The sequence below is a fragment of the Rhamphochromis longiceps genome, linkage group LG10 (genome assembly GCF_057381845.1).
Source record: "Rhamphochromis longiceps isolate RC_006_pf linkage group LG10, R_longiceps_female_GT1.1, whole genome shotgun sequence".
NCBI classification, from domain to species: domain Eukaryota; kingdom Metazoa; phylum Chordata; class Actinopteri; order Cichliformes; family Cichlidae; genus Rhamphochromis; species Rhamphochromis longiceps.
This window is the reverse complement of record NC_140566.1, coordinates 36,098,488-36,125,737: the sequence shown is the minus strand read 5'-3', so window position 1 is coordinate 36,125,737 and position 27,250 is coordinate 36,098,488. Positions and strand designations below refer to the sequence as shown.

The 27,250-nt window shown below is 42.8% G+C and overlaps 1 protein-coding gene across 1 annotated transcript in view; it reads left to right on the top strand.

Annotated features, from left to right (window-relative positions):
• LOC146661409 (uncharacterized) overlaps positions 1-26,257 on the top strand; it is a 28,454-nt gene extending 2,197 nt beyond the window's left edge. The window contains exons 2-10 of the mRNA XM_085421454.1: positions 11,803-11,881; positions 11,963-12,179; positions 13,051-13,322; positions 13,954-19,217; positions 21,658-21,874; positions 24,174-24,406; positions 24,501-24,785; positions 24,859-24,965; positions 25,327-26,257. Of these exons, the coding sequence (XP_085277580.1) occupies positions 11,813-11,881; positions 11,963-12,179; positions 13,051-13,322; positions 13,954-19,217; positions 21,658-21,874; positions 24,174-24,406; positions 24,501-24,785; positions 24,859-24,965; positions 25,327-25,571 (6,909 nt within the window). The 5' untranslated portion in view covers positions 11,803-11,812 and the 3' untranslated portion in view covers positions 25,572-26,257. The remainder of the gene's footprint in view (positions 1-11,802; positions 11,882-11,962; positions 12,180-13,050; positions 13,323-13,953; positions 19,218-21,657; positions 21,875-24,173; positions 24,407-24,500; positions 24,786-24,858; positions 24,966-25,326) is intronic.
• Positions 26,258-27,250: the final 993 nt, after the last annotated feature.

The following is a 27,250-nucleotide window of genomic DNA, read 5'->3' as shown; positions in this document are numbered from 1 at the left end:
GTGACTAGCTGGAGCCCAAACGCCATGACACTTGGACCCAGTTGGTGTCTCGGCAGTCACTGTGTCTGTCTCTGCTGCGAAGGATCCTCGTATCTCTGTGACCTCGTCTGGTGTCTGTTCCTTTCTCTGTAAGAGACAGAAAACCAAAACACCTCTCTTCCTAACCCTAATAATCTAATGTTGTTATCTACTGACCTTCTAGTGATTCAGAATTGGTTTAGAATATTCAGAATCTCCCAGGGACTTATTCTAATCATATCCTATGTGTGTGTAAGCGTGTTTGCATTTACCCCTCTGCACTCAAGGCATTTCCTACACTTTATCAGTCTGGACCATCACGCCGAACGAAGCTTATGACCTTCAAAAGGCCGAGTGCCAACTCATTATAAGCACATTTGCAAGGTGTGTTTGAAAATTACTAAAACCGCTCATATTAAGAAAAGACATCAAAAACAAATTAGCCATTTTTAATCCTCACATTTGCCCCCCAAAAATCATGTGTTTGCTTCCACCTACTGTCCCTTATGGAGACACAATATTGCAGCTACAAGGTCTCCCAGGTTGTTAAGTTGATCTGCGTGTGATGCTCTGACTCAAGAATATGATCTTAAATGAATATCGTTTAATTAACTACCACTACTTAAAACTAAAGACATAATTGAATAAAAATCACAAAGAATAACATGATATCAGTGTTATGTAAGCGCGTGCGGCCTTCTATGCTCGAAGTCACTCCACACCATAGATCAGCCAAACATCACGTTTACTGTAGCTTTTAACCCTCATTAACTTGAGCACAACTCTATAATGAGCAACAAACTGCAGTATGTCTGAAAATGATCATGGTTACACCTGCAATAGAAGATCGTATGATTATCCTGACAGCTGTGAATATACGATTAAGAAAGAAGATTAACCTGCGGTTATAACAATCACTGGAACACAAATGTTAGTACAATGTCAAAAGCTTCAATAAATGTTTAATGCAATGCTTGTTATATGATTCTGATGCAATAATAATGCTGATGCTAAAATAAGAGTGAGAACACCCCCTTTTATCCCGTTTAACTTGACACATAAACGTTTATAAATGCCTCTTTTAAATTTTATTTGCCCCTGTTTTCCCCTCACTGACCACAGCAGGGGATCTTAGTCATGAATCAGCCATGATTCACCTGATTCATCAGTGAGCCCCACCGTCACTGGCGTCTGACAGGGTGGCGCTGCATACTCTTCCTTTAATGTCACTATTTTCAACCTGTTGATTAGAGTGCTTAAACCTGAAGTCGACTACGTCCACAACAAGTCAATACAGCTGTAAATGTGGCCAATTATCAATCTATTACCAATCAATAACAACAGATAACTTTTATTTTATACATGCTTTCAGTCAACCACTCACCCAGAGGATCTCCAATCCCAGGAAATTCCTTCTCCTCCTTTAATGAGTCTGTCCTCCTTCCATGCCCTGGTAACTGGTCCATCCAGAGCCATATGATCTCAAAATATACATACAACAAGCCAAACCACACCTTGGTCACACCAACCCTCTTCCTCCCTGAAGATGTTCAACGCCATCTTAGTCTGGACTGTCAAATTGACTTTAACGCTGACTGTTCCGACAATCCATTTTATAACGTTTCCTGGTCAGATTTGCCAATCTCTGCACCAGGGTTTTAAACGTTTTGCCATCTTCATTAGTTTTATTTTTATTTAGTTTTGACTCCAGATTTTCAATTTTTTACCAGTTGTAATCAGTTTTTACCAATTCTTTGCTAGTTTAGTCTAGTTTTTATTTTCTGAAAATCCTTAATTTCAGTTTAGTTTTGATTAGTTTCAGTTATAGTTTTATTTGTGTTTTGCAAAAATTAAGTGTCACCAAATCCCAGTTCCATTATATCAGTCATGCTCTTCTGCTTATCCTTGGGTATTGAGACTATTAACTCTTGCAGCACCGGGTGCTCCTAATTTTGGTTCAAGTGAATTGATAAACTTTTTGAAGGCGATTGACTCACACATTTATTTAGATGTCCCAGTCCTGTTGTCTTGGGATGCATCACGCTGCCTTATTTGGGGTTAGCTGTTTTCTGGGGATGCTGGTTAAGTGGGGGAGCTCTTCAAGGAGGGGGAGTGTGCTCCCCCTGATGAGGTCTTCTAGGTAAGCTAGGTTAACTTTCTTGTGTGAGCTTTTCAAGTGCACTTCAAGGTTTGTGGGATTTTTAATTTTATAAATGTCCCTCATAACCCCCTGATGACCCAGTACTTCATTTTTGCGCACTGTAGTACACATTTAGTTTTTGCTTGTAGCTCTCATACTCTACTTGCCACTCCTCTAAGTCCTGATGTTTCTTAGAGAGGACAACAGTACCTTTAACCTTACATGTATATCACATGTGTGGGGGTGTGGCCTTGCCAATTGTTTTTCCCACCTTTTCAAAATGGCTGGCGTGCCCACAAGCACATTTTATGGAAGAAAGAAAGGTAAGCTTGATATTTACATTTAAAATGTTTTGTTAAACTCAGATTTTTATTAATTTTCAAAAATAAAAATCTAGTAAATAATTTGAGGGGTCTTTAAGAATTAGGCTTATTGTGTTTGACAGAGGAAATGACTAATTTATTAATGTGTACTCTAGTGCACGTTGGGACTTTGTACTTATATTTATTTCACTGTTTCCTAGTAGACAACTCTTTGACAAAGGCGGAGAGAATTCTCAACAGAATAATTGAGCGAGATTCAAACATAGATTTTTCAGAAGATGAGAGTCATGTGAGCCAGATAGGAGAGGGTGAGAACCCAGGAGGAGCCACACGAAGATTATCTGCAGTGGCAGATGTAATGGAGAAAAACACAGGGCCACCTGGAATCTGTCGTCCCACCTGGTCCGAAACCAACGTGTAGGAGAATCTGGAATTTTTTATTTTGAGTTAAAAAATAAAATATGGGTAAAATGCAGAAATGATTTCCAGTAAAGTAAAAAATAAGAGTCGCATTTATAGCTGAATCCATGACACCTGATTGTTACTACAAGATCACGTCGTTGCTAAAAGTTATCAGTGATCTCAATGTGTGAAAAGAACTCCCAGTATCTGGAGTTCAAGCTCCTGTTGGCTGAGAAACCAGGGACAAACATGTGAACAAGACGTGAATAATACCAGTAATGAAGAGTTCTCTCCAAAGATCAAGAAAAGGAGGCCCCAATCAGATGAGAGTGTAGCAAAATATGGTTCACTCCACTTGCCTGAAATGGTTAACAGTCCAAGGCATTTCAGTTGTAGAATGGGTGCAACAGTAAAACATATGTGAGATGTGGGAAGTGCCAAATGTTCCTTTGTGTCTCCAAATAAAATCACAGTACTTCCTCAGATATCATAAATGAATTGACTTTTGTGAAATAGAAAGCCCAGTGCAATCACTTGTTCCTGAACCAATGGCTTACAGCTAGTGAAGTGTCAGTGACTTCTAAGTTGATCCCTGATCTACATTTTTATGATATTGTTATATAAATAAGTTTTAATATCCTGCTTACAAATTTCAGTGGAGCATTTAATTTTCTTAAATAGCTCTTGAATTTTGTTAGTTTCACATTCGTGATCAATGAACTCCCCTTGTGCACTGTAGTGCACATGTTGTAAAATTTAAATAAAGTTAGTTAAAAACAATTTTGTTTTTGTAGTGTGTTTTTTTTTTTTACCGTCCCAACACTTGATTTATCTGAAAGAAAAAAGAAAAAGAAAAAGAAAAAATGAAAATACTTTTCTTTTTTTCCTATTTTCTTCCTCCCTGGGTCTCAGGAGGACATTGTGTCTCTTTCCACTGCCAGACTCTTGCTATCTCTAAAAAACAGTCCTATTCAAAGTAATCCTAAATTGGACTCTGGCGCTTTCTCCCGACTTTTCCTGACATGATTTCTGCGCGTGGACGGAGCAGCGACACAGACGACTCGACTAACGTACTGCCTTGACTTCTATTGCAGGGCACGCACACATCAATGAAACTAAACACATTTTGCTATAAATCCAGTCAATTTTAGTTAGTTTTGTGAACATTCATTACAGTTTTAGTTAGTTTTCCTTTTTGTTTTAATTTTATTTCCGTTAACGCAAATGTTTTTCCACTTCTAGTTTTCGTTATTTCATTTGTTTTCTTTAATAATAATAATAATAACCTTGCTCTGCACACTGGAATAAACATAATCAACATGATCAACATTTTGCTGCGTATCAATTCACCATCTTATCGATTCAAATGCTCCATCCTTATGTGGTTTGTGACATTATGCTTATCTAAACTTCCACTCTGTCTCTAAATGTTTGAAGAATTTTTCAAGTTTGGGGTCAAATTTTGAAAATTTGACCATAAGTGAAAGTTATGGCGTTATCACCCCCTTTGGTGCTTACCTTTCCCAGTTTTGATGATGTTCCTCCCTATTCTTTGCAAGTACCCCTTTTCGGTGGCGAGAAACTGTTGGTGTGGTCAAGCGGGTGCTGTAAAACAAAAGCTCAGGACAGAACAGTCACCAGTCATGTACTTCATTCAAAATTAGCATATATCGAACTTCATATTGATCCTCTGAGTGTAATGGTAGATTTTAATTTGAACTTCTCAAAGCTAAAAACAATATTTTCTTTATTTTACTCTTGTTCTTGTGCAGCACCACCCCTCAGCACATGCCCCTGTCGGTTCTATCTTACTTTTAAATTGCAGACTATTTCAAGAAAGCACCCAAAAGACGGGGACCAGTGTTTATCATTACATATCTCCATTTTGAGTGTGGCTGTCTATCATTCCCCTGTTATTCATAGACCTCGGTAGAGGGTTTTGTTTTGTTTTGTTTTTTACCTCTATAAAAGTTAATTCACTCTCTACAGTGACCCGCTATGGTTAATAATAACATGTTCAGTCATGAGTGAAATCAAACCTTTTCTTCACTTTAGCATTTAACATTCCCAACAATATAATGTGATACCTTAATTAAAACACAGCTACTAAAACACAATTTTCTTAATGTAAACATCAGTGACTCAACATTAGCAACCAAAGGGTTCAGCCTGCAGCTCACACTCCTGTGAAGCTACAGCCTCCCCCCTTAGTCTCTGTCAATCCTCTGTCCTTGCAAAAACAAAACAAAGCAAGACAAAACCTCCACCCTTCTTCTACAGGCTGGGTGAATTGTTGTGGACATTCACTAATCCTAAAGTCGGCACCGTTTTTGTCTCAGTATCAAGTCAGTTAAAACGTTTAGTCGTCAGTCCGTCACAGTCCAGTCACATGCATACATCCACACACATTCATACCAGAAGTTGCTGATAATGGAGTCTCACGCGCAGCCTATTCGAGCCTCCATCACCAGCAAGATGACGTCATCATTTTAAAGGAAACAGTTCCTTGTTTTTGGACTGGATTGACTTGGTGCAATCCTTTTAGGCTCAGGACTTCTCATTCGATCAGTGTCCCATATAAGTGAATTTCTCCTAAGCCCATTATAAACATGGAGAAAAATACTTTGCGACTGTTTTCAGTAAGAATATTTTATAGCGCTTTAAAGTTCAGTCTCTCAGGCCTGGATTAAAGAGCCGATTTGTTAAATCAGGAACTCACAAAATACCAAAATATCACCACCGGTGGATCACACCTCTCAGATGTTCTTATCTCAGTGCACTGTAACAAAAGCAAAAACAAACGTAGCCAATAAAACACTCATATAATAACAAATACTGGGGCCCATTGCAAACATGTTCAAACATAAAACCATCCTTCTCTCTCTTAGAGAAAGAAAACAATCCAAACCTCACTGATAAAATCAACCTAGTGTCAAGCAAAACCAAAGCTCCACCAGAAAGTTTTTCTCCCTCCCGGGACAATATTGTGTAAGCATACCGGTACCGTAACTCCTTTTTGCACTGACAAAAACATGTTGGATTGACTTAACTTAATAGTGGACACTGGTTGCACACAAATGCGTTGCTGTGTGAAGCACAGTAAACAATTCAGTGGAGGCCTTAAGCCATAAACAGACATCACGCACACACATTGTTTTCACAACCACACTGTTGTGACCTTGTCCCCTAAATCTACACAGATGCCCTCTGTGTGGCATGAAATACATTTAACCCATAAACAATCAATGGCTTCTTATTGTTGTACCCGACTCCATATTTGGATGTTTGTGTGCAGCATTTGTTAGTAAAGCATTCTTCATTGCATCAGCGTGTGTGTGTGGATCACTTCTCAGTGAATTGAATCAGCATTTCGATTTGTGCACGTGTGTGTGTCATTTCTCACTCAATCAATGAGTGCATGTGTTCATATGTGTGTTTCTCTTCATTCTGAGTCGGTGCATGTAGATGTGTGTGTTTGTGGGTGTTTGTGTTCATCACTTTCCTGTTCTGGTGTTCTGGGTAAACCACGGCCTGAAGCGTGCCCTGGGTCCTGCCCTCCTCCTTTTCAGTCCGTTTGCATCCGTTGGTGCTGCTTCTCAAAGTTCTGTCCATACTGGTTCTGGCCCCAATTGAGGCAGTGCTTTTCTCCAGCGTCCTGCATCTTCTCCTTGTTCCGCTCCTCCTTAACTTGACCCTTTTGCTTCTGTAGCTCCTTCAGGGCTTGCTCATGCTGTTGGAGCTTTTCATCAGGTTTGGCGACATCCTGCTCCAGCAAGCTCCGGCTTGATTTCAAGTCCTGTGTCTGGGACTCCAAGCCTGATGGGTTCGATTATCAGCCAGCTCCTCCTGAGCCATGTTCAGTTCCTGCTCTGATGCCTTGAGCTCTTACCGAGGGCAGAAACCTCAGAGTCTTCTCCGTACAGGTCAGAGTGAAGTCCATTGATGTTTCCCTTGCTTTGCTCCACGGCCTTCTACAGCTTTGCTGTTCGGCTCTTCTCAGAGGTCAGCTCCTGGCCGAGCCCCGACACCTGTGCCTTCAGCTTATTTTCTCCTGGTGCTTTTGTTCATTCCGAGGTGCCTCCTGACCTCAGTTACTCCTCCTGTCTCTGGCACGCCCTTTTTGCTGCCCGTCACAGCTCTGTCAGCTGAAGCTGTCTGGAAATCTCCCCGTGTAGTGAAACGGGCCTTGGATTTAACGCTCTCCGTCTCTGCTGCATGAGATCGTTTTCCTGCAGCAGTGTTGACATTTTCAGGTTGTTGTTGTGGGTCCAGCTGCTGTAGCATTTGGTCAGGGTCACATCAAAGATGGTAGAGGAGAGAGCAAAGATGGTAGGGGGGGAGAGCAGGAGTCCAGGGTCAGCCTCGGCTTTCCGGGCCGACAAAGCAGCCTGTAATCAAGCATAAAGAGAAAAAACAAAACAAACACAAAACAAAAACGAACGAACAGGAAAATGATGTTATTTTGGCTGCGTTATTCAGAGAGGGGAGAAACAACGGGGCCAGGCCCTGTGTCAGCCTTCTCTCCCCCTCTTTTTGTTTTTTCTCACCATATAATCCACTCATGACCCGCCAAGCTGACAGGACAACACAGGTACATGTTAAAATTCTTAAGATCATGTTTAAAAGCACAAAAAAGGACTTTTCTTTCACTCAGTAATCACTTGTATTAATCAATCAGCAGAACACATGTCACAATTTGAATCTTTTTACCACTAAATTTGTTGTGTCTTCACTGGTTGGTCAGACCAGTGTCTTTTTTGAAGTTAAGTTGTTGTCCTGCAACCCAGAGAGTTTATTTGTTAGTAGTGGATAAACTTTATCATTTAACAACAGGTGTATGTTAAGTTTCGCTGCTTTAAACTTGCTGGAAAATCTTCACATGTTCATGGATGTAAGCTGTTTCTTCATTGCGTGTATGTGCGTTTGTAGGTGGGTTAATTTAACTTTTTTTTTCTTTTCTTCAAACGAGGCATTCCTCTAACACGTGCCTCTCTCTCACATTTCTCTGCTTGTGTGTGTTTTTGTTTCACCTTTTTGTTGTGATGCTCCGGACGCCTTCCCAACCTCCACAAGTCTGTTGGCCCCAATTTTATGAGTTAAAAACTTCTCTTAATTTCTCCTCTAATTCTCTCCTAGCTGCTGTCTTTTCCACAGCTGCTGATTCATTTGCATGTTCACACACCGTCTAAAAATAGCTCGCAGCACTGCAGCTGCACGTCACACACAGTCTCACACAAAGCTCTGTTATTTTATATTACAAAGACGTCTTATATTTATAATCACTGCAAGGCCTGACAGATTTAGCGCCTACACAATTTTGACAAATTTTACCATAACGGGTCCAACCGAAGAAAGATAACTTTTTTGCAGCCACTTACCCAGTATCTGTTTCCACAGTCTCTGGCCTAATTTCTAAAATCCCTAACTCAATTTAACTGTGTCCAAAAAAGCACATCACACCGTTTCAAACGGTGAGGAGACTCTAACTCCTAGCTTATTCCAGGATGCCCTGTACCCCACAGATAAGCCAAACTGAACAAACCCTGTTCGCCGACAGGTCAAGACCGCGCGTCCACGGCCAGGAGGGAGCGTAACCTCCGGGCTATGCGCTTCTTAGCAGTTTCCGACTGCCGTCCTATAATAATTTCCACCTAACCATTTTTGACAAATTTTACCATAACGGGTCCAACCGAAGAAAGATAACTTTTTTCTAATCAATTAACTAGTATCTGTTACTTCTGGAACAGCCTCTGGCCTAATTTCTAAAATATACCTAGCCAATTCCCTACCAAACTACTTGAGCCTTTAACTCAATTCCTTGGGACTCTAACCCAGCATTTCTTTTTCAACTTCATTAAATACTCTTAACCGGCTTTAACTGCATAACACACACGGGGATCCTCATCAAAATCAAAACAGACCCTCGACCAGTAATTTCAGTGAGTAGACTTTTAATTTAATCATGTCCAATTTGGCACACTTTGGAAATAATTCAACAGGTAGTGCCTTACCTTTGGATAAGCCGGCTTATGCCCACTCACGTCAGACCACTGGCTTGTGCCTGTCCGTTCGACAACCTCGGACTGTCCAAACCTCTAACTTCCACCCCAATACCACAGGACGAGCCCCCAAGCTGTTACGAGTTCAAAATTGGGGATGGAGACAAGAGAAAAAACCACAATAACAACACTGGTCCGGCCGGGTTAAGTCAAACGATGATTTTAATGATCACACACGTGGGAGATGGACACTGTATGCAGACAGCCTCAGATCTCAAAATGGTGGAGCATTGCTCAAACTCTTATAGCCTCTGGTGCCCCCACCTTATCATAAAAGCCTAAACATTCACATGCTTTTCTCTCACACGGCGCCTAAGCTACGACCTTGGCTCCCCGTTTATCTGCTCCTGCTGAGATGGGGCAGAAAACTCCAGCATGTTCCGTTCTCTTCTAATCATATATATGTATATATACATATGTATATGTGTGTGTGTATATATATATATATATATATATATATACACACACACCTATATATATGTATATATACATATATATATGTGTGTGTGTGTATATATATATATATATATATATATATATATATATATATATATATATATATATATATAATTTTTTGCGCCTCTGGTATTTTTGCCAATTCCTTTCTGTGTCCTGCTCATGTATTGACCCATGTGCCTGTTCATCTTAGCCGATATGATGCCTGACAGGAGCTTCCATGTAGTACTGAGGCAGGTTATTGGTCGGTAGTTGGAGGGGACCGGTCCCTTCTTGGGGTCCTTGGGGATCAGGACCGTCCGACCTTCGGTTAGCCATTCCGGGTGTCTCTCCTTAACTAGCAGCTGGTTCATTTGTGCTGCCAGACGCTCGTGGAGTGCAGTCAGCTTCTTTAGCCAGTAGGCGTGAACCATGTCAGGCCCTGGTGCTGTCCAACTCTTCATACTGGAGACCCTTTCTTAGATATCTGCCACTGTGATGTCTGTGAAGGTTCTCAGTCATCCAGGTCATCGTAGTCTAAGGAGTTTGCAAAGAAAAGCGTCTGGACTTCTTTAAGTTACTTGAAGACGTTTCACCTCTCATCCGAGAAGCTTCTTCAGTTCTAAGGTCAAATGGTGGAGAGTCCCAGATATAAACCTAGTGGGAGTTTCCCCCCACAGAGGGACAAAAGGACCCCCTGATGATCCTCTAATCGCCTGAGCCAAGGTGTGAAACTGGGTGTGGGCTCCAATCAGCCTGATCGTACTTGGGGCTTTGTATCCAATCTCGTGTGGGGGTGATGATATCTCCCCCCTGACCTGGCGTCCTGGCTCCTCCTTGCCGTAGCACATGTGTTGTACCTCGTCAATCTCTAGCTGTGAGAGCAGTCCCTTTTTTCGAATGTTGGAACACTGAGCTACTAGTTGTTTCGCCGTCAATGTGGATGGTGGATATCGAAGCATCCATAGGGTATTGAAGCATCCATAGGTCCCTCATCGTATTCATGTAGCCCCTTCCGCCGGGGTTACTGGCGTAGTAGCATTCCAACAACGCCCTGTTTTCATCTCTTGCCCACCGATGCCTTCTTGTTCCAGTGGCCCACTTCTCGTCAGGGTGCCCTGGTTCCTCAACACCTGACGCGGACCTTGTTGATCCGGGTGACATCCGAGCCGGCATGCCTTCATATTTCTCTGTCTCACTCATGTCTGCGGTAGGCCTGCTTAGTATGTGGGGACCTTACTGGATACAGACGCCCCAGTCGGGAATCCCGCTCCAAAGGCGTGTAGTCTTTCAAATTTCGCATGGTTGGATTTTAACAAGGTTCCAAGTAGAGCTTCAACATGCAACAAGAAGAAGTGGGAGAGAGACAAAATATTTTTTGAGTATGCTATTTGTTGAAAACAGCGTTTAGTAACTATTGATATCTATGACTAGCTAGTTTATTGTGATGGTGCTTTTTTTTTCTATTATTATGTTACTCTTTGTTGTTTGCTGTCTCCTCTGTTTGTTTGTTTGTTTTTTTTCTCCATACAGGTGACCCAGGAGTTTTTTTTTGTTGTTTGTTTTTTTTTTCTCTCTTCCCCCCCTTCTCACCGTCTCTTCTCCCCTTTGGTTTTCTTTCTTTCTCTCCCCCTCTTTCTTTCATTCTTTCCCCCTGTCCTATTAAAAAAAAAAAGATGACAAAGGATGAACTGAAGCTCCGCCATCACGTGATGTCACATGCTGCTGTTTCTGATGTCACTTAAAAAAAAAAAAAAATGAAAACAGCGTTTAAACTGAAACAGGCTGTTTTACAGCAAATCAAACGTTTAGGACCACGTGCCTTTAAAAGGCCAAATCTGTGCAAAAATGTGGATTCATTGTCCTTTTCTGTCAGGTAGTCACACTGTCATGACTTTCAGATGGCAAAGGCAAAAAAACCCTTTGTTTTTGAACTTGGTTGGGTTGTTAAACTGCATAAGCAGGGTCTCTCACAGCATGCCATCACTGCTGAGGTGGATGCAGTAAGACAGTCATTTGGAGTTTCTTAAATGGTTATGGAACAAAAACGTATATACATATACGCACACACACGTGTCCAGATGAACAGAATCAACCTTTTGGGATTTACTTACCTGGATGACCAACACAATCTCACTGCATATTAAAGATCCAAGTATCCATTTAAGGCCCACAACTGCAGTCACACAACTGTAAGTGTCTGCATTCAGAACGAATGCCGTGTATTCTGTAAAAGTACAGCCCTGATAGTAACTGTCAGTCTGCCAGTACTGTTGGGTTGTTCCAAACATCCACACTCTGGACACAAACCTGATTAGAGACATTCATGTGGTCACAGCTTTTCTCTCAGCACCCAGTCATCTCCACAATGTTAGTAAAACTTCTTCTGACCTTCTCTAAATTCTCTCTTTCATTTGTCTTATAGAGCTTGAACCATGTGGAGCTTCTATACGATACATAATGAGACTCCCTACACATTTCACTACTGTAGCAAGGGGAGAGAGGTAAGTCTACAAAACCAAATGACAAGTTTCACCCTTGTCTGTGGTCATTCATCCTGGTCCCTCCCCCTCTCTTTCCTTCAGGGTGTGCGTACAGTGCGTGGCAACAGCACAGGAGAGTACCTGCATGCATTACCACCATTTTGGGGCCTTTCCTTTAGATACGGAGATCATTCAGGAAGTGACCTCACTGGTGCAGGTGGTGGCGCTTCGTACACCATAAGAGAGAGCAAAGACCACAAAGAATTTGAACTGGTCCACAACATGTTAGGTAGTGTTGTTGACCGTTGTCCTAACTTTGGTAAGTATCAGTCAGTAGTGTGTACTGCTTAATAAGACCAGAGTTCACACACCAGAAAGAAATCAGAAAGTTAGCAAAAGCCTAGAGTGACTGACTACGTCACTCTGGATGCTGTAGCTGCTGTGAACAACAGAGCCTCAAATCAGAAGTATTTGACTCCGTGGTATAATTCTCAACAACTTACCCTAAAGCAGACGACTCGTAAGCTGGAGAGCAAACGGCGTGTCACAAATTTAGAAGATCATCATTTAGCCTGGAGAAATAGTTTGCTGCTACATTTCCTCTTCACAGTCACCCACCCGCCTGATTTCCTTGCTGCTCAGGAGGACCTGGTGTGGGACAGCTAATCAGGCTAAGCTACGTTGGTCCACACCTGCTCCTGGCCAGTTTTAGGCTTACTTTCAGTGGTTTGTCCTCCAAAACTATGAACAAGCTATATTTATTACTACTTTATATTTATTATTATTTATAAGTACTAACCCCCCAAAATAGGCCACGCAATAACTAAACACTTGACACACTGAACAGGAAAGTGCCATGAAGAAAGCACAGAAACACAGGCCACACTGCTAATGACACAATGAGTGAACACTGAATAAAATTTGCAGCTGATTGAAGAGGAAGTGTGCCCTGATAAAACATACATAGGTTACAGGATGAAATAAGTTGCTAAGTAAGAGTTTGAAATGAACTGGGCTGCACAGATGTCGCTGCACAAGCCACCAGTGTGTACCAGGAACAGGAAGTGACACAGTATTCCAGTGAGAGCCAATACCAAGCTCTTTGCAGTGTAACAGGGTTTCATGTCAGAAGCTTTTAACAAATTAAAAGCAAATTAAATTTCTCTAAGCACGCATTCATTTCTCTACAGGCAGAATTGATGAAGAGAAACGAGAACGTGAGAAACGCCAACAAGAGGAACGACGCAGGAAAGAAGAAGAAGAGAAAAGGCGTCAGGCAGAGCTTGAGCGACAGAGAAAGATCCAAGAGCAGATGGAGAATGAAACATTAAGAAAAAAGCTCTCTGAAGCGCACAACAGGCTTCAGGAGGATAACCTCCAAACCTGGGAGCACCGTCAGCAGCACTCTCACGTTCTACACCAGCTCTTGGAAGATGAAGCACATCACATAGAGAGAGATGAGGTAGGGTCCAGCCTCAGGTAATAACAGCTACGGGCATCTGGGAAAGGATAGCAAAGAGGCTCTGGGTCCTTATAAATGTCTAACATTTAAGTCATCGTAACCCTATGTCCCAGCCCTATACTCTGGAAGATGACAAATTTCTCTTTTTTGAAAAAAAAACAAACAATAATGGATTGGATTTACATATATATATATACATATACACATATTATATAGCGCTTTTTCAAGGCACCCAAAGCGCTTTACAATGCCACTATTCATTCACTCTCACATTCACACACTGGTGGAGGCAAGCTATGGTTGTAGCCACAGCTGCCCTGGGGCAGACTGTAAACAGTTCAGATCAGTATAATATTATATTTTTATAACATTAATAATTAGCATAATATTTTGTTATATAGGTCTCCTTTTAACCAAACAAATTAAAAAATCAATTGCTACTCCTGAAGGTCCTCATAGCAGAACATCATCACAGTTCTGAACAGATGTTTGTTGTCCTTACTGCCAGATACCCAAAACATCCATAATAATTCAACATTATGGTCAGGTGAGGATGACAGCATCTGACCCTGCATACAGTTTCCTGCTGCTGACACTGTTACGCTCGTGTCTTTGTTCCTCTTTAATACAGGTCGCTGATGTTAATGAGAAGTTTGAAAAACTTCTATCAAAGTATGACATCAGAGAGGATGAACATTTACAGATCCAGCTGGAAGACAGGATGAAGACTCTCCAAAATAAGCTGACATTACAATATTTTAACGAGCACCCCCACTTCGTCCCCACTTCATTACTGTGGGCTTTGGATCAGACTACTGGATACGTGCTGCTGTCTTTGACTGAGAGGTTCAACATCCTGGAGGCAGTGCTGAAGGTGACCTTAGAGGGTGACCCTGATTTTGAAGATCTCCTCCAAAATGGACAAGACAAGAAGACAGAGTTCCTCCTCAGTTTGCAGGAACAGCTACATGCTGACAACCCAACACTGGCCCAACAGGTGTTAGCAAATGTTCTGGATCTGTCCTCAAAGCTACCCCGATCAGGTAAGGAGATCGTCAGTCAAATAGTCTTCAACAACCTCTGGGCACCAAAAGACATCAAGCTTTTCCTTGGAAAGACCTTAAGCATGGATCAGAAAACAGTCACAAAAATCCTCCACAAAGCGTGCACGTACGGGCTGAGCTGTGACGACGCTCTCTCTGCCCTGAATGAAGACGATCCTGCAGAGTACATCCAACATTGTGTGGACAAAGCTGAGCGAGACAAAGATGCTTGCACACTTTTGGCTGAAATGGAAAACAAAAACTTTCCAGAGTGTGTCCCGTCACTCCTGCGAGAAGTCCTGACATATATTGAAGAAGAGCTACCCAAATATGGAAGTGTGGCCATCAACAGGGAGATGATTGAAGACTGTAAAAAGATAATAACTGCTCTTGATTTTAACAATCCTAAGATTGATGCTCTGAAGAAAGTCCTGATCATCGTATCCAGAGCTGTAAAGGAATGCACCGCCTTTACCACTCAAAGCGGTGAACATGTTCAGGGCTACTTCCCAAGACCCAGTCAGCTAGCATCACTGCTGCTGCTCCTGCTGCCACAGTCTGGGGATAAGAAAGGTTGTCTGTTGGAAATCAGCACTGGAGAGGGCAAAACTTGTATTTTAGCCATGTTTGCTACAATACAGGCCACCCGAGGCATAAAGGTGGACATCGTGACAAGCTCTCCTTTGTTAGCAAGTCGTGATCAGGATAAGTGGAGAAAATTATATGATATGTTTGGTATTACATCATCCACGGTCCCTCCAACACAAATCGATAGCTGCTCTTTTAAAGATCATGACAAGCTGCTTGAGGATGCATATAGCCAGCAGGTCGTTTATGGCACTGTTGGTACATTTGCAGCAGATACGCTGAGGCAAGAGTTTGAGAAGAAGACTACCCGAGGTCCGAGGAGGTTTGAGTGTGTGGTAGTAGATGAGGTGGACTACATGACGTTGGACAGCGGTGTCCAGGTCACGTTCCTGTCACACCAAGCCGGCAGCCTAAGGCACATGGAGCAAGTCCTGGCAAGCATCTGGGCCATGATGTCATCCTGCAAGCCAATAGAAATGTTTGAAACAGGGGAGATCAGTTGGGGAACCAGGATCCAGCACTTCCACAAGGCTGTAATGCAAGCAGTGGTTGGCTCAGAATCAGAAGATGTTTCAGCTGATGACATACTTATTCTTGGTGCCCAGCTGGGGTTTTATCCACAGGAGGATGTGGATGAATTAAATAAAGCAGATGGTCAGACACAAACAGAGACTGACAGCTTTAAGGATGCCAGGTGGAAAGCTACTGAGAAAATCATGGCCAACATTGGACCAGAAGAACAGTGTGAGCTACTGAGACAAGTTCAGACAAAAATAGAAAACGGTGTATCTGTAAATTGTTACTCACTAATGAACAACAAAGCCAAACTTTACAGGAAGGACAGCTCTCATGGAGACCCTGATGTCAGCCTACTTCTCCTGGAGAATGGCTGTACCTGTGAAATAATGTCCGAGGAATCCCTCATCCAAGGAGCTGTGGACAAATTAAAATCGAAAATTAAATATTCTGATGAGTGTTCAGTGAAGTCATTGGATGAGTGTAAGGGATTTATTGTGATCCCCTCTTTTTTGAAAACATACATTGAGAATCAGTTACTAGTTTTTGCCGAGAACGCCTTAAAAGCCATCAGAATGACTCAGGGAAGAGAGTACATGATTGAGAAAGCACCGGAAGCTGACACAGGTGGTTTCAGTGATGCTGACAGTCATCAGTATGATGCCATAATTCCTGTGGACTTTGAGGCCAGTGGGGTGTTGGAGAAAAACAAGCGATGGGGTGACGGCCTACAACAGTTTCTGGAGATGAAGCATCAGCTAGCCATTTCTCAGCTGTCCAATATAACAAATTACATGTCCAATGTCCATTTCTTTAAACGGTACCTCAATGGAAAAGGCATTTTTGGTGTTTCTGGGACATTAGGGGGGCAAGCTGAGAAAGTATTTCTAGAACGGCATTACCAAACAGCAAGCTATGTCATTCCAGCTCACCGCTGTAAAAAGCTTGTTGAGTTGCCAGCAGTTCAGGTGAGTGGAGGCAACATGCAGTGGATCCAGGTGATCTGTGAAACTGCACAGAGAGCTGCAGACAGAGGCCAAGTTGTTCTTATCATTTGTGAAGATGTTAAAACTGCAGATGAGCTGAAGACAAACATGCATGTTCCAGAAAGGCAAGCCAATGAGATCACCATGTACACAATCAGCGAGAAGCACAACATCGAGAAGCAGAACTTTAGCCCGGGAAACATTATCATTGCTACAAACCTCGGCGGCCGAGGGACAGACATACACGTTCAGCAGGACGTAAACGAGAGTGGAGGCCTCTTTGTGCTCCTCACATACTTTCCTAGAAGTCACCGTGTGGAGCGACAGGTCTTTGGACGCACCGCCCGAAAAGGAAACCCAGGGATGGTCCAGATGGTTCTCAACCAGGGCCATCTTGCACCAGCCTACCAAGGCCATTCCATCGAAACCATGAGACAGCTCAGAGAGGAGTATGAGCTCAGACATTTAGACAGCATGGAGAAACATGAACTCTGTGAAATTGACATGAAGGAAACTCTGTTCTCCAGTTTCTGTCAGTTTCTCTGTAACTTTGACAAGAATTACACGGTAGAAGAAAGGAGTGACCTGTCCAAGATGAAGCTGAAGGATGTTCCTGAATATTTTAAGATCCATCAGAACAAGTTCGACTATCAGACTGCACTGGATGCTTTGAAAGAATCGTGGGCTTTGTGGCTCATCCTTCATGAAGAGCACATCAGCAGACATGACGATATCAGCCAGCTGAGAGAAGACCTCACCAAACACTTGAAGAAGACTGGTGACTTCCTCCTGCAGGGGACGAGCTATAACATCTATGATTACATCAAACAGGCAGCAAGCAGAACTGACCTACACTGCATGAACAAAACCAAATGTGACTTTGGTGCAAAGACTTACTGGCAGAGAGCTGCAGAGTGCGATCATTTCTACAGTGCTGTGGCACTTTATAATCAAGCTTACATCACACTCAACCTCAGAAAAGGAGACTACATAGCTGAGGCAAAGGAATTATTGGAGGAAGCACAGTCTGCAGTGGATGTCTATCTCTCAGAATCAACAAATACGATGATGTTTTGTAATCTTTCAGTGACGAGTGGCTTTGTTCCACACCACACAAACAGCAACCTCCAGATCCAAATGCAAGCCAGGATGACTATCTTCAAATCTTGGAAAAGATACATCGAAAGTGCCCTGACAACTCTGACACAGCTCGATGGCAGCAAAGCTGATGCAGAGGTAGAGGATTCCAGTGTGTACCATCTTTCCAAAGATAAAGATTTAATCACCACCAATGAGCTGATGATGCTCTATGAGAATGGCCTTAGCACAGTCTTTGAGGTTAAAAAGAAGCCCGAGTTCTGCTATGATGCCCTTGTTTGTTTTGTTCTCGGCGCCCTTCAAGTTGCAGCAGGTGTTCTTGTTTGTGCTCTGTCATGTGGTGGTGCCAGTCAGTTTGGACTTGGACTGATCTGTGAGGGAGTATCTGACATGATTCAAGGGATCAAAGGAATGATACAAGGAGGCTTTGACTGGGCTGAATGGGCAATCTCCAAGGCCATCAGCATCGGGCTGTCTCTGATCTCTGGTGGATTCAGCCGACTAAAGAAAGCTGCAAGTGCAGTGCGTAGTGGCACAAAAGGTCTGATCGCAGGAGCAAAGACTAGTGCCTACACAGTAAAACAGTGTTTTCTGAAGGCAGGGAAGTATGCACTTCAGGAACTGGGGAAGCAAGGATGCGTCAGTGCTCTGAGTTATACTGCTGAGAAGGCATTTAATGCTTTTTTCCAAAACGTTCTGAGGAAAGTCTTTGAGGAAAAGGTGCTTTCACTCATAAAAGCCAACCGTAGCCTGGATGAAGTTCTCACAAGCTTCATTTGCTCAGGAATACCAAAGAATATCCTGGAGAATGGGTCCAGTGAATTCAGAATTCACAAAGACTGTGAGGAAGAAATGCTTCAGTCAGTGGATCTGATAACAAGAAAAGTGATTCCTGACCTGATGATGAATTGTACCATGGCTCTTAAGGCTCTTGATGGACTTTCAGCGGTCTGTGGTGCTGTAACACAACACATAAAGAGCAAAAAAGGGTCCGATCGAATAGAAAGTATTCTAATGGGTTTGGAAGCAGCTAAATATGCCACAGCCTTTGTACAAATATGGAATTCGGTACCAACAGAGAAAATCATTAACAACACCTTTGTTCCTAAGCTCTTGCAAAGCATGGGAAAACTACCTCAGGAAAGCAATGACCAGGATGAAAGGCACAGTTTATCAGATGTAAAACGCTTTAAAGATAAACTCATTAACATGATTGCAGAAAGTGTTTCAAACTCTTATGTTGAGGCCTGTTCCAGGCATATGACCTCCATCATGAGCAAAATGTGCATAAGTCAAATAAACCATGCTGTTGGTGGTGCTGTTAGCAACATACTTGGCAGGGCTGACACCCAAAGTTTCTTTAACAGCCAGGAGTATAAGTACAACATGAAAAAGGTCCTCCAGCGTCCACATGAGTCCCTGTCAGAGTCTGACAAGAAAGACTTGGAGTGCTACATTGAGGACATTTCTGATGTTAACCGCCCTGCTACAGCTTTGGACATCCACGTCCTCACCCAGAGTGATGCTCTGGAAGGCAAAGGAATCAAACTGGTTATGGTGGACAAAGATGGAAAGAAGCTCTCAGAAGACTATTATCCTGGGAAGGAGGACTCAGCAGGCGATATAGTCCTCCAACTGAAGAAGGAGCCAGAAAATCCAACACAGTGAGTGAAGCATACATATTTGATATTATTGCGCCTCTCATTTAATTAAGTCAAAATAATATATATTTTTTTAATTGACCAACTCATATGGGCCAGAAAGTTAATTTTGACCTGTTTTGCAAGGGTAACCCTCCCCATCCCAATTTCCAGACTTTGGTTTTGATACTGTCGGGTTCTTCTACGCTGAGAGAAGTTCAGGAGACAGTCTAGCAGTTCACTCTCTTTTATTATCAGGCAGTTAAAATTGGGAAGTGAAGTACAATTCATAATTCAAAGTATATATTAGACACATGGAAACAGGAAATAATTGTGATTGCTTATTGATGGGGAGATGTCGTGGTTGAGGCTCAGCACTCCCTGATTTGTTCCTCATGGCAGCGGCCATTAACCTCCAGTCAGGGATCTTGTCCTGTGTGAGAAAACTCCCTACCTCACAGTTTTTACCAGGGATGTTTTATTTCCATGCTGATGTCCGCCTTAAAGGAACACTATTAAGTGTTTATTTCTTGTTCACTGGAACGCCCTGTTATCATACAAGCAGCCCTTCCTGTCTGTTCTGTGAGCACGTAGCTACACTCAGCTCTGTTTGTGCCTCTTACTTAACCCTTCACACCGTGGGGTTAGTGCTCGTATCCTTCTAATGAGGAGCGTATCAACCCTATTATGATCACACACTGCAATCAATGTCAAAAAGAAACTTTATCTAAAAACTTAATAATTATTCTCCTGTCTGATAATCAGGGGACAAACAAACTAACAAACTGTTTTCCCCAAACTGGTGTAGTTGTTTAGTCTGAGGGCAAATCAGAAACCCACTGAACAGCTAGAACTGACACCAGTCATGGTGAATAATAACACAGAGCTGGCACCCTGACATCCTGTGGTCCCACTATAATGACTTGTCCTGTGTTGGTCTACTGGCTGTGAACTGGGAAGGACTCCGTTATTTTCCTGCCCCCCCCAGTTTCAATTTTTTCTGGCATTCTCGTATCACTTCCTGTTCCTAACACAGTGCACAGTAGTGTTTTGTTACCATGTGTGACTTGTTTAATTATATACCTTCAGATAAAGGCTTATGTCAAACTGTAATCTTCATGTGGTTTATCCAAAGCGCGCTTTCTGCTGACTCACCCACAGTAAAGACCCAATGACTGTCTTTAGCGTAGCTATTAGCTTAGCTTGTAGCTGAGTCATTAGTTCCTTCTCAAATGTTTAATTTCTCCTCTGTTCAGCACAGATACTGGAAAGAAATGTTGCCTGATTGTACGTCTGGAGGCCAGGCTCAGTGAATGGAAAACCAGCTCTGGACTCTGGACTCTGGCATAGACAGTAGTTAGTGTGGGCAACGCTAGCTTTGCTACCATTAGCTCTTCCTCAGCAGATAGTCCTGAGCAACAAGAAAGAAGGCTGGCTGGGTGACGGTGAGGAGGAAGTGTAGCTCTAAACAGAACACCCCGGTACACCACCTGTTCCTCTCTCACGTAGTTTTCTCGCCACTTTTGTGGGTGATTCTGTTTTGAGAAATGTGAAGCTAGGGACTCCAGCAGCCATAGTCAACTGTCAGAGGCGAAGGCAGGCGACACTGAAGGAACCCTGAAATTGCTGGGAATGGCCTCTGACCTTGACTCATCCCTGTGCTTGTCCTGCTAGACCTCAGTGCAGCGTTCGATACTGTCCACAATAATATCCTATTAGAGCGATTAGAACATGCTGTAGGTATTACAGGTACTGCGCTGCAGTGGTTTGTATCATATCTATCTAATAGACTCCAGTTTGTGCATGTAAATGGAGAGTCCTCTTCACACACTGAGGTTAATTATGGAGTTCCACAGGGTTCAGTGCTAGGACCAATTCTGTTTACATTATACATGCTTCCCTTAGGCAGCATCATTAGAAGACATAGCATAAGTTTGGATTCGGGAGACAGACACTATCTCTACTTTCAAGATTAGGCTTCAAACTTTCCTTTTTGCTAAAGCATATAGTTAGGGCTGGACCAGGTGACCCCGAATCCTCCCTTAGTTATGCTGCAATAGGCGTGGGCTGCCGGGGGATTCCCATGATGCACTGGGTGTTGTGGTTTGGTGATATATAAAACAAAATTGAATTGACTTCCTTTACTGTTATAGTTTAATCTGATTATATACATTATTCCCCACATTCATTTTCCTTATGCTTCTAGTAGAAAGAGAAGGATTATTACTCATTCATCAATATTGTTCCAACAGCTTCACTGGTGGACACAACTTACATGACAGATTTTATGTACAACAACATTATTATTGGTCCCAATCAAAACTCTTAAATAAAATTTAAAGTAATAAACAAATGTTATGGACTACTTGTATTTAGAGGGAGATTTGTTAGTCTCACCTTTTCCCTTTTTTGTCCAGAGTGACTGATTTGTTGTTTTTTTGTTTTATTAATGTATTTTTTACAGGACGATGGGGTTCTTCTCAAGGATAACTAAACGGATTCGTGGTGAACAGAGCCCGTGCACTGGTCATTTTGAAATCCTGAGACCAGATGGGACCACAATCCCAGTAAATTCCGAAGATCAGAACTGCCTCTACCACGCTGTTGCCCAGGCCACCGGTAAAAATCCAGGTGATGTAGGAAAAGAGGCACGGATCCTTCGGGAGCAGGTCAGAAACAATGTAAGTCTTACTGTTATTATTAATATGGTCTACAGTGGGGCAAAGAAGTATTTAGTCAGCCACCGATTGTGCAAGTTCCCCCACTTAAAATGATGACAGAGGTCAGTAATTTGCACCAGAGGTACACTTCAACTGTGAGAGACAGAATGTGAAAAAAAAATCCATGAATTCACATGGTAGGATTTGTAAAGAATTTATTCGTAAATTAGCGATATCAATTCATTAACGGATTCCACACAAAGACGTAAACACAGAGCGGACGCATCAGAATCAGCTTCGTCTTTCTCGGCTTTCTCACCCGACGGCCCGCAGACGGACACGCTGTCGGAGCTCAGCGATCCTGATGCGTCCGGTCCGCGCTGTGTTTACGGCTTTTTGCGCTGATTCTGAGCTGCAGGTTTTGTCTCTCCAACCAAAATTCGCCAGCAGCAAAAGAAGCAGCAAAAGAAGCAGCAAACTGCGCTTCACATCTGATCAATGTCGTCATGAATTCCCTCTGACTTTTGCTGTTTTGCTTCCATCATGATAAAAATCACTTCATGCACAGCTCTCTCTCTCTCTCTGTACTTCAGGAATAGTTTCCCGTCTCAAATTTCTGTTTTCTGTATTATTCATTCGCTTATTACCCACCAGTCTACCGTTGCTTACAGCGCTGTCTTTTTCTTTTTTGACTTAAATGACCTCGGACAAGAAAGCCTAATTTCTGTTGTTCAATACTGAAGAAATTTAAACTTTATATGCAGAACATTGTAGAATATTTTTAAGGTTATCTGCTATAAAAAGCCAGACCAGGAAAATCTCCTTCATGTTTTTCTGTGTTTTATTCTCAGTTACTTTCACACAAAGACATCTGCTGTGATATTCACAATTCTGATGAAGTCAGTACTGATAAATGATCAGAATTATAATATTTCTGACTGTCTGAGGCTAAGTTGAATCGAATGGATTATAGAAATCAGTGAGCAGCCTTGGCCTGACAGAGTGGATGTAGCTGTGGGTAATGAGAAAAGATGAAAAGAACTATTGATAACATTTTTGTTAAGTTAAGGCCTGATCCGTCTGAAGTTCACAGCCAGCTCTGACACGGTGCCATCAACCTCTGAACGCTGAAAAAGCAGCAGAAACACATTATATGCTGCGATAAATGCACAAGTGTCCCCTCCCCCCACTGCCTTTCAGTGGCAGGCAACAGCATACAGGTCGTCAGAGGAGCCGAGATGATGATTAAGTTTAACATTTCCTACAATATTGACAAAGCACTTGAAGCACAAGTTTGTTAGTTAATAATTTAGAAATGAATATTGGCTGTATGGGACCCCCCCCCGCAAAGAAAGTGCACATGTAAAATTGTGGTGTTAAGCGATGCAGTTGAAAAACTTTCCTTTTTGCTAAAGCATATAGTTAGGGCTGGACCAGGTGACCCTGAATCCTCCCTTAGTTATGCTGCGATAGACGTAGGCTGCCGGGGATTCCCATGATGCATTGGGTTTTTCCTTTCCAGTCACCTTTCTCACTCACTATGTGTTAACAGACCTCTCTGCATTGAATCATATCTGTTATTAACCTCTGTCTCTCTTCCACAGCATGTCTTTATCCTGTCTTCCTTCTCTCACCCCAACCAATCACAGCAGATGGCCCCGCCCCTCCCTGAGCCTGGTTCTGCTGGAGGTTTCTTCCTGTTAAAAGGGAGTTTTTCCTTCCCACTGTCGCCAAAGTGCTGCTCATAGGGGGTCATATGATTGTTGGGTTATTATTGTAGGGTCTACCTTACAATATAAAGCGCCTTGAGGCGACTGCTGTTGTGATTTGGCGCTGTGTAAATAAAACTGAATTGAGTGAAAAAGCCGCTGGGTTTACAAGCTGAGGAGCAGATTTAACAGACTCCTCAGTAACTTGCTTGGCTGTTGTACAAACCAGAGGTGGTGCACAATGATCTGGTTTAGTTCGTTCAAATGGGAAAACACTAGGGCCAGTCTCACCCTTTATGGCTGGCTAGTGCAACACTAAGTCACTGATTGCATATGCAAGTAAACACAAGGTTTCTTTTTCTCAGAAATTGCAAACTGGGCAACTCTAACTCATCTTGAGCCGCCTTGGACTCATCAAACACGATCTCTGTGGCCGCCTCTACAGGCTTAGCCCACCCTGACTTGGCCTCTGGAGCTCTGTGCGATTATGGACCCAATCAGTGTTTCACCTTTTTACAGGAGGTGTAGCCTTTGTGTTATTCAGAGGCCGCACTGGAGATGTTGGAAGCAATTAGGTAACTCATCTTATGGCATGTTTTATCTCCACTCAGCTTCAGCAAAACCTACCCAAATACGCAGGAGCTCTGAAGCTGCAGAAAGGATATGAAGAAACCTTTAACTCTCCTGGAAGATATTACATATGTGGAGGAGATCGAAAGGCGCGAAGAAAAGCCGTAGACGATTTCAACGCCATCTTGGGCGACATGAGCAAGAAAGGTTTGAGTCCAGAGGAATTACGAGATATCCAAGAACGACGTCTGGGTTTGGTTGGAGCGCACGCTGAGTAAGTATTTAATGTGTGACCACGACGACCAGCAGATCGAACTTCACGTGTAACACACATTAAATCGTATTCTGAATGCGTTTCTTGCCAACAGTGTGTACAAGATCCGGGTGCAAACCTCAAACCAAAGAGAATGTGGTGAGAACGGGTTGGCGGTGGAAGCCGACCACGTTCCACCTAGATGTGTCTTTCAGAATGCCCTTAAAACGTTGCAGGACCCTGAGAACGTAAAGTTAAGAGAGGACCTGAAAAACAAAAGTCCCAACCTCTTTGCTCTGTTGGATAAAAACGGAGACCGCGGGCTGTGCAGAGAGGTTCTGAAGCCGCACCACGAGGCAGGCCTGACCTGGCGCAACAGAAAAGAGTCTCGTATAATCAGGTGAGAACGAATCTGTTCGTCCTGGAGCTAAACTCAGAGTTTTCTTTGGATAGCTAACGTGCTTCTGTTCCAGCGAGAAGCTTGAGGAGACTCTTATTTCTGGAGACGGGGAAAAACTGGTGAAGATGTCGCTGCTGGCAGCCAATCCGGTCACATCCAATTCTCTCAGAGAGGATGCAGGTACGCTACAAACAAGCCTGTAGAGATAGAAGTACTATGTGCTGTTACCAGGTTACTGATGAGACAATGAGCAAAGATGTTCGTCACCATAGAAACGACACAAAGAAACATCTGTCTGCAAAAATGATGAAACAGTCTTTCAGCAGTTTAATGCACAGAGTCAGAGTGCTGGTTACACTGGTTTCACAGCCACACACAGGTTAAATATTAGTACAGGAACACGTGAAGCACCAACGATCACATTAATGAGTCCTCGCCTCAGTGGTCACAGTAACAGATATAGTGCGATGCTGTCAGAGACACCGTTTCCTGTTCAGTGAGTAAACCCCGCCTCTCCCTGCTCGCTGTGTGAACTCTGCAGGAATCCTCTCGCTGAACATCTCAAATATGTCCAGAGACGCAACGAAGCGCTACCACGATGTTGGAGACAAGCTGCTGGTGGAAGGTTACTACAAGAAAGGAGTCCTGAACGAGGAGGAGAAGAACAGCATCATGGGCTGGCTGAAGGGCGGAAACCTGTACTCAAAGAACACGTCAGAGTACAAAGAGATGTGCCGCGAGCTGAGAGCCAAGATACAGAAACACAACAACAACAGTGGAAGATAACAACAGCGCCTGTGAGAGACGTGTGTGTTCAACTGAACGTATCAGATCATTTATCATTTATATATTTTGTTTCCTCTCTGACCGTTTCATCATCATCCTCTTTTCCTCTTTTATGAGAAAACAAAGGAGGAAGAGTTTCTCTGAAAGATTTCAATCCGAGAAGCAGCTCAGAGACAGATGTGTAATCACAGGAGCTGTTGTGTGTTCTGTGTGTAACACACGACAGTGATGTGTAATCACAGGAGCTGTTGTGTGTTCTGTGTGTAACACACGACAGTGATGTGTAATCACAGGAGCTGTTGTGTGTTCTGTGTAACACACGACAGTGATGTGTAATCACAGGAGCTGTTGTGTGTTCTGTGTAACACACGACAGTGATGTGTAATCACAGGAGCTGTCGTGTGTTCTGTGTAACACACGACAGTGATGTGTAATCACAGGAGCTGTCGTGTGTTCTGTGTGTAACGCCTGTCACAGGGACCTGCCTCTGCTTACAGCACAACATATGAATCATGACATGACTTGTGTAAATGAACCACAACACAACCACACCTCACTGATTCCACGTCAGAAAACAAAGTGTGTGTGTGAGGTGACACTGGTGTCTGGGGTCAGAGGTCACACTGGTGATCATCTTGCTAAGTTCACCTGGTTTTTTGCTCCCACCATAAAAATGAAGAAATAAAGTTGTGTGTAAAACTCTGTGTTGTTAATGATTCACACACACACACACACACACACACACACACACACACACACACACACACACTGTTAACTGGGAAAGACACTTCACCTGCCGCCTGCTGGTGATGGTCAGAGGGGCCGATGGCGCGATATGGCAGCCTCGCCTCCGTCAGTCTGGCCCAGCTGTGGCTGTAGGTGCCTCCACCAGTGTGAATGTGAGAGTGAATGAATAGTGAGAAGCGCTTTATAAATGCAATCTTTATTATTTACTGCCGTATTACAGACTTTCAGACTCAGTTTGTCAAAGTCAAATGTTTTTATTTAGCACATTTAAAACAACAGCCGCGGACTAAGGTGTTGTACAATGAAGATAATAGAAATAAAAACATAGGGAGATATGATAAGAGTTAAGAAAAAGAATCATAAAATTAGATAATTTGAGTAAGAAATAAGACAAAAGTAATACAAACTCATTCTGACTTAAAAGCCAAGGAATAAAAGTGGGTTTTCATACTTGTTTTGAAAGTGTCCAAAGATGGGAGGTGCTGATGTGAAGGGGCGGTCCCAGCAAAGGCCCGATCTTTGGTCCGCTGACCTCAGCGATCTTGCAGGAGTGTCCAATTTAAAAGATCAGAAATGTATGAGGGTGCTAACCCGTGCAACGCCTTCAAAACAAATAATAAAATCTTAAAATTAATTCTAAAACTAACTGGCAGCCACTGCAATGAGAGTTAGTAACCGTGCTGCAGGGTTTTGGACCAGCTGACAGCTGACAGACTAACACCAGAGTAAAGACTATCACAGTGGTCGAGGCAGATGAAATGAAGGCACTGATATCTCTCTCAGAGCCTCTAAAACCAGAGAAATGGCTTCACTTTAGCAAGTAGCTGAAGATGAAAGAAACTGGACTTGATTACAGCATTAATCTGTTTATCAAATGTTAGATAAGAGTCAAAAATCACTCCTAGGTTCCTCGCAAAGGGTTTTTTATTCAT